The 17,381-nt window shown below is 41.2% G+C and overlaps 1 protein-coding gene across 1 annotated transcript; it reads left to right on the top strand.

Annotated features, from left to right (window-relative positions):
- Window positions 1-1,542: 1,542 nt before the first annotated feature.
- On the top strand, window positions 1,543-15,332 carry LOC309570157 (cysteine-rich venom protein TEL1-like; the record flags this gene model as incomplete). Its single annotated transcript, XM_082276786.1, is given in 9 exon segments — window positions 1,543-1,656; window positions 1,660-1,708; window positions 4,987-5,048; window positions 6,370-6,489; window positions 9,067-9,154; window positions 10,236-10,381; window positions 11,097-11,191; window positions 12,803-12,891; window positions 15,319-15,332. Coding segments are annotated over 9 exon segments (777 nt in total), but the record flags the coding sequence as incomplete, so codon positions are not given.
- Window positions 15,333-17,381: the final 2,049 nt, after the last annotated feature.

Genomic DNA, 17,381 nt, shown 5'->3' with positions numbered 1-17,381 from the left:
TAGAGGTTCCCACTGTAATTTGTTAAACTGTCATATCTGTCAACAAGAAATATGACAAGTCTTACTTTGTTCCTCTCCAGTGTAAACAACATAAAAATCACACAACCTTAGAACAGTTTTGGTTGCACAGGATCTCTGAAGCTCATCTGGTCCAACACCATGTTCAACCTCAAGTCTGTGTTGTAAAAGAGTTGATCTCTGCCTTCTCCCTTTCCAACACAGTAGCTCTTTCCTGGGTTTACTCCCTTCTGTTAATGCCTTTCTTGTACTGGGGATGCTAAAACTGGACACAACAGTCCCACCACTGTTTCAGAATTGCTGAAAAGTGGGTTTAATCACTATTTTCAGTAGGTGCACTATGCAGTGCAGTTTGTGGTTCATGATGACTCCTGTGCAACTTCTCACAGAATCATTTACACTGGAAAAGACCTCTCAGATCCTCCCTGCCCATGGTGGGAGGATTGGAAGTAAATGACCTCTAAAGTCCCTTCCAAGCTAAACCATTCTATGATCAAGTCAAACCCCTAAAGTATCTTTGTAGAGCTGCTCCCTAGACAATTGCTGTCTCTCAATTGTTTGCTTTCAGACCTTTTCTGTCAAATCACGTCTCCAGCTTTTTGAGGTTAATCTGAATGATTTTTATCCAGCATATGGACTCCTCCCTGCAGTTTGGTGTCAACCCCAAACTTGCTGATGGTGTGTTCCTCTCCATATAATTACAAATCATCAAACCACCCTATTGCCATCATGTCTGGCAGAGCCAAAGTGTTGCTTTCCCAGGTGTGGAAAAGAAAAGGCCTGTTCTGAAGGCACAACAAGAGGGACTCAGGGAGGAGCTGAGTGACTATGAGGAGTGCAGATCTGAATTTAAATAGAAAAATGGCAACATTTGATATAAAAGTAGGCAATGACAGCTGCTCTGGTCAGCAATTACTGCAGATTGAATGTGGACAGAAGCAGTCAGTGCACACAAAAATGCCCTTCTGATCTGGCAGTGTTCCATCCATCCCACCTCACCTGGAAATGCCAAAACAAATGTGTCTTTTAATGTTAGTGCACACAGTAATCTTTGATTCTTTATCCAATATCCAAATATAAATTACAGAAATATCCTTGTCTCCTTCTTTGGCTTTTACACTCCAGGACCTACATAAAGAAGCCACAGCATGAACAGGTACTTGGCCCAAGACTTCTTAAACCCCCATGGAAAAATCGATGGGCAAGATTCCATCTTGGTTACCACAATGTCAGTCTGCAGACATTGCCAAATAATAATAATAATAAACTCAGTAGCCAGCTGAGTTTATTTGCATTGCTGGAGATTAGGATCAAATGTTACTACAACTGGATGTGTCAATCATTAGCAGAGAGAGTTGTACCCGGTGCTCCCATTGACTGCAAATTTCACATTTAAGGTGTAATACATCCAAAAATCGTTTCAGAGAATTCCATCTCCCAGTACAAGAAATATGAGGAAATTAAAATTGAACACAAGCACCCAACCTCCTTTTTGGATGAATTTGCACTTGAAAAATACGCTGTTCTATATGGTCACTACCTGAATGTTGTAATACCGGTGACGTTGAACCACCTTGTCCTATCAGGAAACAGGAGAGCTATAAATCACCCTCCAGTGAAGAATTCCAGACAATTCCGTAACTACCTGAAGAAGGACGGAAGAAACTCCTGATCTTCCTGGAAACAGAAGGTAGGATTTGTTGGCTTAAAGTATTATGATTTTTCCCATGTGTTAAAATACCACCTACCATCAGAAGACTTCTTGAAAAATTTAGGACAGTCACAGAAGAGGATTTTATTTGGTGAAAAATAAGGAGTATTTAGGCAATAGTGTAACACAAGCTAAAACAAAAAGGTAGAGAAAATGGATGAACAATCAAATATACAAGAAAAGCCACCTGTATGAAGAAAGCAGCATCTTAGTAAATTATATGTACATAGAGAAAAGGACAGAGAGACAGTAAAACACATTGAATGGGATATTTATTCAGCTCAGTAAGTTCTATTGGTTCATGTTTCTATCACCACCATTTTCAGAGTGGAGAAATTACCACCTTGTTTAATTTACTCCTCTTCTGCAAAGTGGCTGCTGAGTAGGACTTTGTGCAATAATGCTCTACAAGTACAATGACAGAGACATTATTCTATTTCAGGTCTTTTTCAAGGATAAAAAATAATGAGGATTTTTTTGGTAATGGTTATTCAATTAAATGAATAATTTAAGTACACCTTTTTTTTTTTTTTTTTTTTAAGAAGGAGAGATGGGAAAAACATATTCACATGAGTTTGCCAAAGTCATACAAACTAGGGATGCTAAAGCACCATCTTTCAGTGGCAGATCCCGGTATACAGATGGATTTGCAGGAAAGTCAGTAAGACTTGGCACATGTCCTGATTTATGTTTGATTGAGGGGGAAGAAGGGAGGGGGAGAGAGAGACTGATTTTAGGACCGGTGCCTAGAAATTAATGCAGAGCAATTAAATTTACATCTCATAAACTGTAAGCATTTGGTTGAAATCAGTGGGATTGCCAAAAGTATGTTAATATCTTGGAGCGGGAAACCCACTGGGTCTTAAAAAGCATTCCAATGGCATTTTGAAACTTGTATCATGTATTAAATTACCAATTATATTTAATTGTAAGTTAATTCATAGAAAATATTACTGTGAATGAATACTTTGCCCATGTCTCTAAGTTAGCTTTTTCAGCTTGGTTTGCAAAATAGAAAGCTTCACAATTTCAGTGAAGAGTTATTTTTCCTTTAAAATGTGTTTTACGTGCAAAAGGGGTTGTTTTCTATTTGCATCTCATCATATTTTGCACTCAAAAGACATATTTTTGCTTGTAACTTGAGTACAGCTAAAAATAACCCCCACTTCTATTTACTTTCCAGTTAGAAATTAAGTGAAAATCATATTTTTTTCATGATATTGGGAGTATAACCTTTTGTTGCTAAACACGTAGGTCAGATAAAGTGCAAAGTTTTGGAATGGCTCTGAGAAATAAGCATTAGAAAAATTAATAAGAAAGAAATCCTGTGCTTCTAAAGCACTTCAAGGAGGCACAGATAACGTCAAAATTAAAGCAAGGGACATAAAGCAGTACTAAGAACAGGAGATCAGCGGCTTATTCTGTTAAGTGTCCGTATGTTTTCCTGTGGATCAACTAGGTTTTCCCTCAACTACAAGTGCTTGGAATAAGCCACTCTATTTTGAAGGTTGTGAGAGTTTAACTGGACAGATGTGACCAGTCTTTCCAGTATTTTGGCCTCTGAGCTGCAGCTGCCCATAGTAATAGTCCATGGGCTTTGTTGTTTAGCAGAGCATCCCTGCCTAAGGCTGGGCGTTGTGGGTCACTCCCAGTGCAAGGTAAGAAAGCTGGTGAGGAGCAGAGGCCTTGCTGTCCCACCTGGAAAAGGTAGTTTTTCCTAATCATGTGTTCTCCACAAGTACCAGTACTCTCCAGAGCACCTTGTGTTTTATATAAACTGGTTGCCCCGAGGTAAAGGGGCTTTGCTGAATATGAAAGGATCAGCAAACCCTACTGGCCTCTCCCCAAGAATAATTTAAAACTAAAGGCAGCAGCCCCTCAAACCCAAGCAAGTTAAGTTAATAATACAGCTCTGTGGTAACATGCCCATAAATTCCCTTGGAGTGGGAGGCTGGGAAAATTGCCAGAACAAGTAAATTCCACTCGTCACCTGCTGGTCTGCCTGAGGTAGCTGAGCAGAAACAAGCTGAATGTAACTCATGTGACTGACTGCAGATACCTGAACTTTGCAGTGACCTCCTGCGTCACTGGGGTGGTGCTTTGAGCCTCCCAGGCAAGTGCAGTCTTGGACTCCAGAGCCTGGTGGATGCTTCTTCAATTAGAATCAGATATTTGTAGAATAACCTGAGTTGGAAGAGACCCACAAGGATCATCAAAGTCCTACTCCTGGCCCTGCATAGGAAACACCAAGAATTACAATGTCAGAGAAGGCTCTAATTTCTGTTGTCATTCCTCATTATCTGCAATATAAACAAGAGTTGTCTTAAAACAGATAAAAACAAAAAAAGCTTCCTGAAAGAAGGTGTTTCCCGGTTCTGCCCCAGCTCACACGCAAGATTTCACTGCGCTGGTGATCAAGTTTTGAATGGGGTTTGAATCCTGACTCCTACACCCGAGTGCACAGGTCACATGGACTCAGTGTCTAATTCCCCTTTCAACTGAAGCACTCCAGTCAGAGCAAGCAATGGGGAGCAGGGGAATTTTCAGACTAACCTAGACGCAGAAGCAAGCTAAGAGCAGCATCCCATCCCATTCCACAGTTTGGTGATGAGCAGTAGGATTCCTGCAGAAAGGGCAGCAAAAATAACTGTGGATATTTGTGGAGATATTCATCCAGGATTACAGCAGGAAGAATGAGATGTAAAAAGGAGTTGATCCATAGAAATTTGGAAATGAAGAGGAGAAATTAATTTTATTATTTTAATTCTAATAATGGAGAAGGAAGGAAGGAAGGAAGGAAGGAAGGAAGGAAGGAAGGAAGGAAGGAAGGAAGGAAGGAAGGAAGGAAGGAAGGAAGGAAGGAAGGAAGGAAGGAAGGAAGGAAGGAAAAGAAAAAGAAGGAAAGAAAAAGAAAAAGAAAGAAAGAAAAAGAAAGAAAGAGAAAGAAAGAAAAAGAAAGAAAGAAAGAAAGAAAGAAAGAAAGAAAGAAAGAAAGAAAGAAAGAAAGAAAGAGAAAGAAAGAAAGAAAGAAAGAAAGAAAGAAAGAAAGAAAGAAAGAAAGAAAGAAAGAAAGAAAGAAAGAAAGAAAGAAAGAAAAAGAAAGAAAGAAAAAGAAAGAAAACAAGAAAGAAAGAAAGAAAGAAAGAAAAGGAACTTGAGCAAAAGCCAGCAAACACACAGGACAAAGATGTATAATGTATCCAGAGAAATGAAAGCTCTGTAAAAAATAAATTAATTCCTCATTCTCACTTTTTCAGAGATGATTCTAACAGTGGTGTTCCTGTGTGTCACAGCTGTGCTACCTCCATCCACTGGACAGGTAGGGAAGTTTTTGTGGTTTTTTGGTTTTTTTGTTTTTTGTTTTTGTTTTTTTTCTTATTAGGAAAATTTGGGTGAGCCCTGAGGCACTTGTAGACTGACTGAATATGGCATTTCCTGTGCACACCAAACATATGCGGAAAGAGTCTGATGAGATATTTAGGATCTGGAAAGCATTTATCCTCGAAGTCTGCTTCATTTCAAAGCAGTCACCTGGTTCTACATTTGCACAAAAAAACATCTAAAGATTCAGCATTACTTTGTGAGTTGGGTCAGAGATAACAGTATTTTCCAGAAGTTTCTGTGCACAGATCCAGTAGCCTGGACCTCCCAAAGATCCAGCACTCTTCCCATTAATTCCACATACGTTTACAGATTTCATTTACCTACCTCTTTTCCTTTCTCATCCTACAGGTCCTGAGGTCTGTGCCTCTCTCTTTGCTCACAGTCCTAGCACTCAGCAGTATCCCTGGTTTCCCTCAAACAGCTAAATTAACATCCTGAATGCATACACAGAGTCATTCCTCCCAACCCATACTTAGTCTGAAATTTGTAGTTTGCTACTTCTGCTTCAGAAACACTGAATGTGACTGATGGCTTGATGGCATTTCCCCCTAATTCTTCTATTTCTGCTCTCCATGCTGCAGTCTAGATTGGTTGAGAATGGATGTAAAGAGGAAGCTGAGTTCTTCCCATGGCTATTTTTTAATTAGAGAACACATGAAAAGCATGAGAAATGTTATCAGTTATTACAGAAATGGAAGAAAATCTATGGCATGAAAGGTATTGACATTTTCTGTTCAGTAGGATGTCCTGATGAAGTACCACAAGAGTCCTGTTATGATCCTGTCATTAAACAACAGATTTCTTCAATAGAAAAACATTGATAGGGATGTTTAAAATGAGGCAGAAGAGAAACACATCATAAACACAATTCATGCATTCAGATGATTTCCAGATCCTTTTTCTGCAAAATCTCATTAGGAAATTATAATATTAGTAAATAAGTCTGATTGTGTTGCCTAAATGTAGGAATCTACAGGCACATGAGGCATTCCAGAATATCTCAGTCCTCCACAGAGGGTTGGAAGATAAAATACAGGAATCAGCGTTGTTGCTATTGCTAAGCTCTACACTATGGAACCACTGAAATGCTGCTCCACATGGAAGCACCCCTAGAGACAGGAGACAAAGCAGAGTCCTTCCTCCCTCACAAGGTTGATATTAACATTTTGATACTTTAGAGTTTTAATACTTCCTACACAAGATGCAGGATGTAGTTACATTCAAATAAAACAGAAATACATTTTCTTTCAATTTAGGAACCTGAAGCTCTTGGTGCTCTGTCAAGCAGCAGAGCAGAGCAGCAGAAGCTGATTGTTGACAGACATAATGCCCTCAGGAAAGGAGTAAAACCAACTGCCAGCAACATGATGAAGATGGTAAGTTGTGTGCTCTAAATCTATTTTTAATGAGTAGTAGACTCTATAAGATATACAGGACTGTATGCAGGGTCACATTATTTTGTCTAGCCACAAGTTCCATATCCACACCTTTCCTAAGGAATGTGCACAGCCAGCACCAAGAGAAACATAAAGCTGGGCAGGAGGAGGAAAAAGTCTGGAAAATTTTGTGGTGTATGAACAATATCTCTTTCTTTTGAAGGAAAATTAAAAAGAAAATATACATAGCATTATTAATTTCTTTCAGATACATTTTCATCAGACTTCACAGTTTCTATTTCCTGGGCGCACAGTAACTGTCAGGGTCCCTTCCCCCCTGCCATGTAGCCCTGGGAGAGGGGCCCTGAGGGCACAGACACGGGGTTTCCCTGGCCCTGCTCAGCCTCGTTCCCCTTTGGTTGTTTTGTGTTCCCCTGCGTGGGCAAGGACCCTCGGGTCCTGTGACTGAGCAGTTCCTCGGCAGAGCCCCGGGCATGCAGCTGGAGAAATAAACATCTCTCTGAAACATCTATCAAGAATCGGTCCATAGATATTTCTTTTCCACGGCCTCCTTGTTTGATATGCGTGTTGCAGTATCTGCACTGTAGCAAATGGTGGAGAATTGTGAGCAGAACGATCCCCGATCCCTGTGTGAGTAAACCCTAGATTTGTGTGAGTAAACCCTAGAAACTTTGGATTCCTCTTCTTGTTTTTGTTTTGCTGTTCCATATCTAAACTATGGAGGAACTGTGGGAAGACTCTTGGCTCTCAGAGCCGCATATGGACATTTATCTTAAACTTGAAAAGATTCTTGAACAACGATTTGTAAATTTTAGCTTAATTCAACCTCAAAAGGAACTGAAACACTTCCTGGCATGGTTGTTTAAGAACTTTTTCTATGTTTCTTGGGAATTAATTCTTACCAAAGACTTCTGGAATACCGTTTGGACACAGTTAATTTTTGAGTCAAAATATATGCTGATGGAAGAATATTTTGGTGAATATTATTTAATTACCGAGACTGTTGAGCAATGTCAGCTGTGTCTTGGCGAAGGGAAGCGTGCCTCAGAGTCTGTGCCATCCAGGCCACGTGGACCGAGCCCTCTCTGAGCAGCAGTGAGGCAGAGCGATGCGAGCTGCAGTGTGGGCAGCAGAATGAGGCGCGGCGGGAGCCGTGCGACCCAGTGGTGCCCACCCAGCCCCTCGCAGCACGTGGTGGAGCGAGCCCCGTGAATGCCTGACCGAGAGAAGCGGCAGCGCAGCTGAGAGCAGAAGCGGCGGAGCGCAGAGAGCTGAGCGGCACAGCCCGGCCCGGCCCGCGCGGCCCCGAACGCGATCCCGGGAAGAGCGCGCAGGCACGAGCAGCCCCAACAATTCCAACACGGGAGCGACCGAAAGCGAAAGAGAAACCAAAAACGCAGAGAGACAAAACAGCAGCCACTCGGAAAAAGGAAACGATCACTGTAGCTAAGGTTTTAGGAATAGTAAAATGGTGTAATGTTAAACAAAATTATAGTTTTTTAATGAGATGTGACAACCAGCAAGACATATTCATCCATAGAACTGCCATTAAAAGAAATAACCTTAAAAATTACCTGCAAAGTGCAAGAGATGGGGAAGTTGTACAATTTGATATAGTGCAAGGAAAGAAGGGTTTACAAGCAGCAAATGTTACTGGGCCTGGAGGTATTCCAGTCAAAGGCAGTCGTTATGCATAAAATTATAAACAATATCCATCCCAGCAATTTCCCTACCCACAGCCTACTTCCCCCTTTTACCCTATACCTAATATGAACCCTTTCCTAAATTTACCCCATCCCCAGTTTATTCCTAATCCATTTTTCACCTCATGGCTTCCCTATACAATTCCCTTTCCCTACAACTCCTCTCTGATGCCAAGGGGGGGATGAAAAGGGGGAGGGAAGAAATTAAACCCTCTCCTGCCTCAGTTTCCCCACAAAGTATGCTCAGAGAGTCCTGTCTCCCTTCTGCCAGCCTTAAGATGTTCCAGAGAATCTGTTTGGACATTTAAAGACTCAGGAGGGTGGCTTGTTTTGTTTTGAAACTGTCCTCGTTGCTTTCAATGTTAAGTTTTAAATTTCTTTTTGTTAAAAATAAACAGGTGAGATGTCGGGTTCCCTTCCCCCCTGCCGTGGGGTCCTGGGAGAGGGGCCCTGAGGGCACAGACACGGGGTTTCCCTGCCCCTGGTCAGCCTCATTCCCCATTGGTTGGTTTGTGTTCCCTGCGCGGGCAGAAGGACCCTCAGGTCCCATGATTGAGCAGCTCCTTGGCAGAGCCCCAGCCATGCAGCTGCAGAAATAAACATCTCTGAAACATCTATCAAGAACTGGTCCATATATATTTCTTTTCCACGGCCCTCCTTGTTTGATACATCGTGTTACAGCATCCTCACTGTAACAAGTAACTTTATTCCTACCTACCACTCCCGTCAAAAAATGGGATGACAAGGATTTTGCATTTGACTTTTATCTTATTTTAAATGTAATTTCTAAATGTTGCTCCTTTATGAGAGGTTATTCATAGGTATGTCACAAATATTTTCTTTATTCGTTAAGGAATGGTGTCCTCCAGCTGCAGAGAATGCCCAAAACTGGGCCCATCAATGTACTTTAAGGCACAGTCCTCCTAATCTGAGGAGAACCAGTAAGTGAAGCATGAGTTGAACTGAACAACTTCATAGATGTTATTGATGTGACCAGTTTGGGGTTTTGCTTGTTGGGGGGGAATGAAACGCAATTTATATTCCATTTTGATTTTTTTGGTCATGGGACAAAGGGAAATTTCTAGGTAGAAATCTGCCCAGTGAGTGAGGAAAGCTCAATTCCATTTCCCATCAAAAATTTCATCAGTTTTACATAGGTATATTCCATTTTCTACAGTAGATGAAAAAAAAAATCATGGTAATAAAGCATATTCTCCTAAAATATCCACCAGAATGAAGAGAATCTAGACCCACTTAAGGGCAGAGATCAGTTTGCATGTGCTGGTTCAAAATACCTGGGAAGAAAGGGGCAAATGGAGAAGGTCTAGAACTGGCTGGTGGTGCTAAGCATAGTTTCTCAGAGCAGACTTTTAAATCCCCTGGCAAATTGCAATCTAGAACTGTCTTTGAAGTTCAGATTAACACTTCAGTCAGTCACTGGATATTGAAGTTACAGCTGTACCATGTTAACAGCCCAGTGTGCTGCTCACTGACTCCTAACCACACCATATCTAAGATGTGGACAGTCCTGCCCATATTTTTTCCTAAAATCCAAATCCTCTGTTTTTTGCCCAGATGAATCCCATTTAAGGACTAATGCAGTGGGGTTGGACCTGAATACAAACACTAGGTGAAGGCAGTGTAGACACTTTCTTGTATACCAGGAATAAAATTTGGATTATTGGGGTTTTCCCAAGATTACTGGGCTGTGACCTGAGTAATGACTAGGTTGGCAACTTCTAAATAGCAAAATTACAGTCACGAACCTGTGGTGCACCTGTGCAGATGTTCCTACAGTCATGCAGAAAATCTGCCAACAACCAACCACCAGCCAAACAGGCCATGCTGCAAACTGGTCAAGTGACAGCTTCACTATTTACAAAGGGTGAGGTCATTTAACTGGAAAAAAACAACACCCTGCTGCCCCATTTAGGCTGAGAATTTCTATGGAAATGATCCCAACATTTGCTGGTTTGTTTTGGGTTTTTGTTTTTTTTTTTCTCAGCACCATTCTCTTTTCAGATGTACCATGTGGTGAAAATCTCTTCATGTCCTCTGCCCCGTTGTCATGGTCATATGTTCTTCAGTCCTGGTACAATGAGGAGAAAAATTTCAAATATGGAACTGGAGCAAAAACAAAAGGTGCTGTGGTTGGCCATTACACTCAGGTAGATGTATTTTTTAATATATATTTATATTTCAGGCTGAACAAATAAATGTTATTGTTTGTTGAGCAAGTTTTACCCTCTCATCTTTAAAATACAATGGAGACATGAGAGTTATTCTGACAAAACAAGATGAAAACTTTAAAAGTAACAGAATTAGAATGAAAAGAATAGGCAAAGTAACAAAATTAAAATGAAAATAATAGGCTAAGTGTCTTTAGGAGTAAAGATACTGGTATTTTAAGACTTCAGGAAGAAACAACTTACTTGTTTAACATCTGAAAATTGCCCAGACACTGGAAAAACAGGTTTATTAAAATATCTGCAAGGAAATATAAATAGGTTTGTTGCAGTCTACAAAGTCCTTTTGACTCAGAGAAGTTGGACAATGGCTTAACTTCTATGGTACCTGCACAAAACACAGGATACAAAATTTTACATCATTCCTACATCAACAGTTTCCATTGAACGAAGACATAAATATAAAATAAAATGGTTTTTATACATGTGTTTTAAATTATTATTGTTATACCCCCAATATCCTTTGGTTGAATGGGGGTGAAAGCAGGTTTTCAGTAAAATGGGGCTTATATTTTACTATAAAAGGTAAATAAAGTGATGACATCATTGCAAACACTTCTGTGATGCATATTGTGATTAAATGATTTTCAAATGTGTATTTTTCATATTCCCATGATTTTTATTCTTATACCTACAGATGGTTTGGCACAATTCTTATAAAATTGGATGTGGTTTAGCCTTCTGCAGCAACACTACGTACAGTTACTTTTACGTCTGCCAGTACTGCCCCGCGTATGTATTGATTCTGATTTTGGTACTTATTACATTTTCAAAATTAGTCAGGAGTTGGTGAAATTTGTAACAGGGCACATCACCAATAGCCGAGGAACAGGTCTGAAGACCATATTAGGAATATGAAAAGACAGAAACATACTCATCAAAAGAGTTGTCAAACAAGCAAAAGCATAAAATACATAAAAATGACACTGATTTTCAGCTTAAATGTCCCTTGTTTAAAAATCCTAATTTTCATAATAGTTAATTAGAAATAAATATTTTCCACATTCTACTTAAAATCTTGGTTCAGAAAGGCAGATCAATATGTACATTACAGTAAAGACTATAATTAATACCAAAAAACTTTAAAGGGAATGTTAAAGTGATGATTTCAAATACTGCCTAAATAGTTTTCCACATTCATGATATCTGGTTGTGGGTTGACCTTGACTGACCACCAGTAGCTCACCCCGTCTCCCTGACTCTTCTCCTCAACAGGACAGGAGAATTAAAAAATATAAGAAAAAGTTCATAGGTCAAGATAAGGGCAGGGGAGTTCACTCACCTGTTACTCTCATGATAAAAGAGACTCAGCTTGGGAAAATTAATTTATTGCTGGTCAAATCAGACTAGGATAATAAGAAGTAAAACCAAATCTAAAGCACCTTCTATGAGTCCCCACCTTCTGCCCAAGCTCAACTTGATTCCTGATTTTCTTTACCTCCTTCCCCTTGTTAGCTCAATAGCATGGGACTGGGGGCTCTGGTCAGTTCATCATACGCCATCTCTGCCTCTCCTCCCTCCTCACACTCTTCCCCATATCCAGTGTGGTGTCTCTCCCACTGGATGGAGACAGTCCTCCATGAATTTCAATCTGGCTCCTTCCCACAGGTTGCAGTTCTTCCTAAACTGCTCCAGCATGGATCCCTTTATGCAATGCAATCCTTCAGGAATGGATTGCTGCAGTGTGCGCCCCCTGCAGGGTCACAGGTCCTGTCAGGAGCCTGATCCAGCGAGGGCTTCCCATGGGATCACAGCCTCCTTCAGGCATTGTCCTGCTCTAGTGTGGGGTCCTCCACAGGTTGCAGGTGGATCTTTGCATCCCCATGGATGTCCGTGGACTGCAGGGACACAGCTGCCTCTCCATGGGCTGCACCAGTGAATCTCAGCTCTGGTGCCTGAAGCATCTGCTGCCCCTCGTTCTGCACTGACCTGGGTGTCTGCAAAGTTATTTCTTTCACATATTCTCACTCCTTTCTTCTGGTTGCTGTTGCACAGCAGTATTTACCCTTCCTTGAGTGTGTTATCATAGAGCCAATATCACCATCACACAGGTCCGACCTGGAGCTGGTGAACGCTGGCCCTGCCTGGAATAGAGACAACCTCTGGCGTCTTCTTACAAAAGCCATCCCTGCAAATTCCCCCCTTCTGACCACTGCCAAAACATTTCCAAATAAGCCCAACAGATATGTAAAAATTCTTTGACATATAATCAAAGACCAAGTGTAAATGTAATAATAAGTTACATAAGTAACTGAGTGTAAATGTAAATATCTTTATAATTAAGTTTTCCTCTCATATATGGTGGTGACTTCATAGCTTATGTTGGTAACATCGGTGTTTCAGGGGAAACCTAATAAGTTCAATGAAGACACCCTACAAGGAAGGAGAGCCCTGTGGGGATTGCCCTAATTCTTGTGAGGATGGATTATGCAGTAAGTTCTAAGCATTTTAATTGTAACCTGGGTAAAGCTGATGCTTAAAAAAAACCCGTACACAACAATTAATTTATTCAAATTGATTTTTTAAAAAATTATTTGCCGTAATACTAGGGCAAAAGCACTATCAGAGAATCACATTTCACCACGCTGGCTTCTTTACCTATGTGAGATAATATTTTTCCATGTCCAGGAGAGATAAATCTCATCCTTGAACCTAGGAAATTCCAGGGAAGGAGGAGACATATTAACTTTTTTTCCTTCTTCATCCTTTGAACAATGGTGGCAGATCAAATGGAAGTAGCAGCATACTTGATAAGAGCCAGTGGCAAACTTGAGTTTTTAGAATTCTAATAGGAAATAAAAACATATGGGCTGAGTCTCACAATGCAAGATTCAATTCCTATCTTCTGTTATGGAATTAACCAAATTCTCATCACAGGCTGTAGCATAAAGAAAGCAAGCTTTAAAACACCTTTATAGATAAGTGAGAAATCTTGAGCGAGCCACATATTTTGTGTGTGTGGTCAAAGGGTTTGGATACTGCTGGGGAGTAGATGGCAACAGAGAGAAAAACATTAGAGAGAAAATAATGTTGATGAAAAATTATTCTGAAAGGACATCCTGTAGGTTTTCACTTCCCACTCATGATTTATTTTGTGTTTCAAATCGTTTTTAGCCAACCCTTGAAAGTTTGAAGATGCTTTTTTCCAACACTCCTGGCAAAGTGTTCAGGATGTACCAGTGCTTCGTCTACAGCCCTGCTCCTGCCAATGCAAAACTGAACTAAAATAATAGCTCAACTTTTGCCTTCCTGGACATCCATCTCCTTAATGAATTCTTCCACAAACACTGATTCCATCCTGCCTCTCCCACATATGAGAAGGACTGACTTCAGTCCAGTGACTCACACACGAAAAATCTGTAGCATGATGTATATATTCTATTTATGTAATGGTCCAGAACATGGTAGAGACGTTAATTTAAATTTGTTGTTTGGTTGGCAGATATATTTAATTATTAGTTTTTATCATCTTTCTCTTCCCAAAATGTTATCTAATAAACATTTTTGAAGTTCTGTGGTTCCATATACTTATTATGTACTTGGCATAGATGGATAGTGCTTGGTCATGTAACTACTTTTAACTTGATTGAAATTTTAAACTATTGTACTGTTAACGGGCCAGAAGATAAACAGGATTGCTTGAAATATGTAATTCTTAGAAGAAATTAGGAGAGCAGAGCAGTTTCCTCTAGATCTATTCTGGCTTAGAATCTGTTGCTGACATATGTTCTACTGTAAAATGTGTTTTTTCACAGTCATGAAAAAACACAAAAAATACCCCCAAAAATAAACTCAATGTAGTTAAATTAAATTAACAATCCTGTTTATAGTGTAAGATTGCACTTAAATGCAGGTAACCAAACCTGCCTTGTAATGAAAAAGGACTGTCTGAGAAAAGGGCTTAATTAACGACAACAGATAGTCAAAAGGGGGAAGGTCCACAGGTTTGGAAACTTTGTTTTTAATAACAAGTAGAGATGTCTTCCAAAATGTTTTTTTTTAATATCTTCTTTTGCTGTATCAGTCATTAAATTGCTCATTTTTCACTGACCAATCCATTATAGTTTTCATTCTTATTACCATGAAATAAAATTCATTGACTTTGTAACTTTATTAGCACTAGATCTTGAAGGGAGCCTAAATATTTAGCAGCAGAAGCAGCTCATGTGAAAAGATTTCCTAGGCAAAACCAGAAGTCAGACAAGCAACCTTCCATCAGACTGCCTTTCAGAGAGAAATAACAATTAGCATAAATGACCTGCAATCCCCACTCTGTGACCTTTGGGAAGCAGGTGTTCTTCTGTGCAGTTAACAATGGGGCTAAATATTATTTCAGTCTCACCTTACAAAGGTTTCACATTCCAGCCCTCTCTTAGTAAGGAAGCTGCTGTCATTAAGATTTCAAGTCCTGGTGTCCTTGGCACAGAATAATTTCATCACACATGTCTGACTCACTCATTCCAGTGGCATTTCTTCTAGTGTGAAAGATGAGTATTAATTTAAAAGTTCAGTTTCACAACTCAAAGTGCTTACGGTTTGGGTTGTTTTCTTTCCTCGTTCATCTCCACCACTGTTGCAGGGGTTAAGTCCACTTTACACCCCTCAAGTTGCCTTCAAAGTGGTATCTCCTTACAACACTCTGCTAGAAAGTTCTCCCTTTGTCTAGATTCTGCTGGTCACTGGGCCTCTCCCCCTCCCATCCCTTTTCCCATTGGCCCCTGTTATGTCACTCAACCTTGCCTCTGCCCCCAAGTCCTCAGACTATTGGCTTTTGATGCTCTGCCCGCCTCTGGGAGTTTTCAGGATAAAATGGGCACGAGCTTTTGGTTGTTGTTCTTTCTTGCCTCTGTTTCCTTTAGGGCGTTGCCGTTAAATGCCTCAGAATTGCATGCAGAGAACCTCTCTCACCTCTTTGTCTCTGGTTCATGCATAGATTGTGTGTGAGCAGCTGTTCACGACCACCTGCAAAGGTGGGATTGTGTGCACACAAAGGTGCTGGGAGAGTGCCGCCTAAGCCCTCCATGAGACCCAGTAGGGACAGACATCGATCCACCGAAAGCCCTCACTTCTTTACACCACTTTTCCCCTCCATGGCACACTGCTGGAGAAAACTCTAAAAGTAAATTAGGCAATGCCAGGGCATAGGTGTGAGTGCCGGAACATGATTTGCTACACTATGAAGTAATTAGCACAGGTCCAAGTCGGAATGATTATGTTGCAATAGTTAATCCAGTGTTGTTAGCAAGTAGGAAGTGAGCAGAACCATTACCCTCACTACTGGAAGAGTCCTTTACCATGAATAATGGGCCAAGAAATCATAGAATCATTAAGGTTGGAAAAGACCTCAGAGATCATCAGGTCCAAACATTTTACCTATCACTGCCAGGTTCATCACTAAACCATGTCCCTAAGAACTGGAGCTGTGTATCTCTTGAACACTTCCAGGGATGGTGATTCCACCACTTCCCTGGGCAGCCTGTTCCAATGCTTGACAACCTCTTCTGTCAAGAAATTTTGCACCAATGTCCAATCTTGAAGCCATTTCCTCTTGTCCTATTGTTCATTACCTGGGAGAAGAGACCAACACCCACATGGCTAAAATCTCTTTATAGGGAGTTGTAAAGAGTGAGAAGGTCCCCCCTGAGCCTCCCTTTCTCCAATCTGAGCCCTCCCCAGCTCCCTCAGACTCTTCTCATTTGACTTGTACTCCAGACCCTACCCCAGATCCACTGCCCTTCTCTGGATATGCTCCAGACCCTCAATGTCTTTCTTGTGATTTCTATTCCCTTCCACTGCAACCCGAACTGCAAGAACTTATTTCTCAGTCACTCATAAGAGGAAAATAGTAGTGTAATGAGGTAAAAATCAATCATCACACATCTGACCCAGGGAATAAAGGTCAATAAACTTAATTGAGATCACCAGGACGATACTGGAAAAAAGTTTTTACCTGTAATTTTGTGACTGGTAGAGTGTTAAATAGCGTGGATGCTTTATGAACTGATCTAGCCGAAACAAGCTCTCTTCAGTGAGTCACTCAGATGAGAGGATGTTGTGATGGCTTTAGTAACAAACTCAGGAGGTGCGGTTCAGATGAAAGTACTAAGACATGGCACATCTACACAGCTGAACACACACATCCATGATGCTCCTGTGCTGGGCACAGAGACAGAGACCTCTGGCACCTCAGGGTCCTGGGTGGATGACAAGATGTCCATGAGCCAGGAGTGTGCCCTGTGGGCAAGGAGACCCGATGAGTGCTGTGTCCAGTTCTGGGCTCCTCAGGACAAGAGAGACATGGAGCTCCTGAAGCACATCAAGCACAGGGTGACAAAGACAATGGAGGGACTGGAGCATCTCCCTGACAAGGAAAGGCTGAGGGAGCTGGGGCTGTTCAGCCCCGAGAGGAGACACAGCTGAGAGGGGCCCTCAGCCCTGTCTGTTCCTGTCTGCAGGGGGGGCTCAGGGCAGGGCCCGGGCTCTGCTCCGTGGGGCCCAGCAATGGCACCAGAGGAACGGGCAGGGACTGATGCCCAGCAAGTTCCACCTGGACAGAACTTCTGTAAAAGAATTTCTGTAGGCAGAACTACTTTCCTGTGCAGTGACTGAGCACTGGACAGATTGTCCAGAGAGGGTGTGGATTCTTCCTCACTGAAGATATTCCAGAACTGTCTGGACACAATCCTGTGCCCTGTGCTCTACGACCACTGCTTTAAGTGAGGCCCAGCTATTGATGTTTCTAGAGCATGAGAAATACTCAGTGTGACCGTGATATCAAAGGACATGTTGCAATCAGGCAGTGCTGGTAAAAGACTTAAAAGCCATTAAAATATACACTTCCCAATATATTGCAAGGCAGTTTGCCTTGTCCCTGATAGCTCCTGTGGACACTGGGATCCCCACAGCAGAGCACAGATTCCTC

This window comes from Coloeus monedula (assembly GCF_965178545.1).
Source record: "Coloeus monedula genome assembly, chromosome: 2".
NCBI classification, from domain to species: domain Eukaryota; kingdom Metazoa; phylum Chordata; class Aves; order Passeriformes; family Corvidae; genus Coloeus; species Coloeus monedula.
The sequence above is the reverse complement of the archived record's forward strand: the minus strand, read 5'-3'. Positions and strand labels throughout refer to the sequence as shown.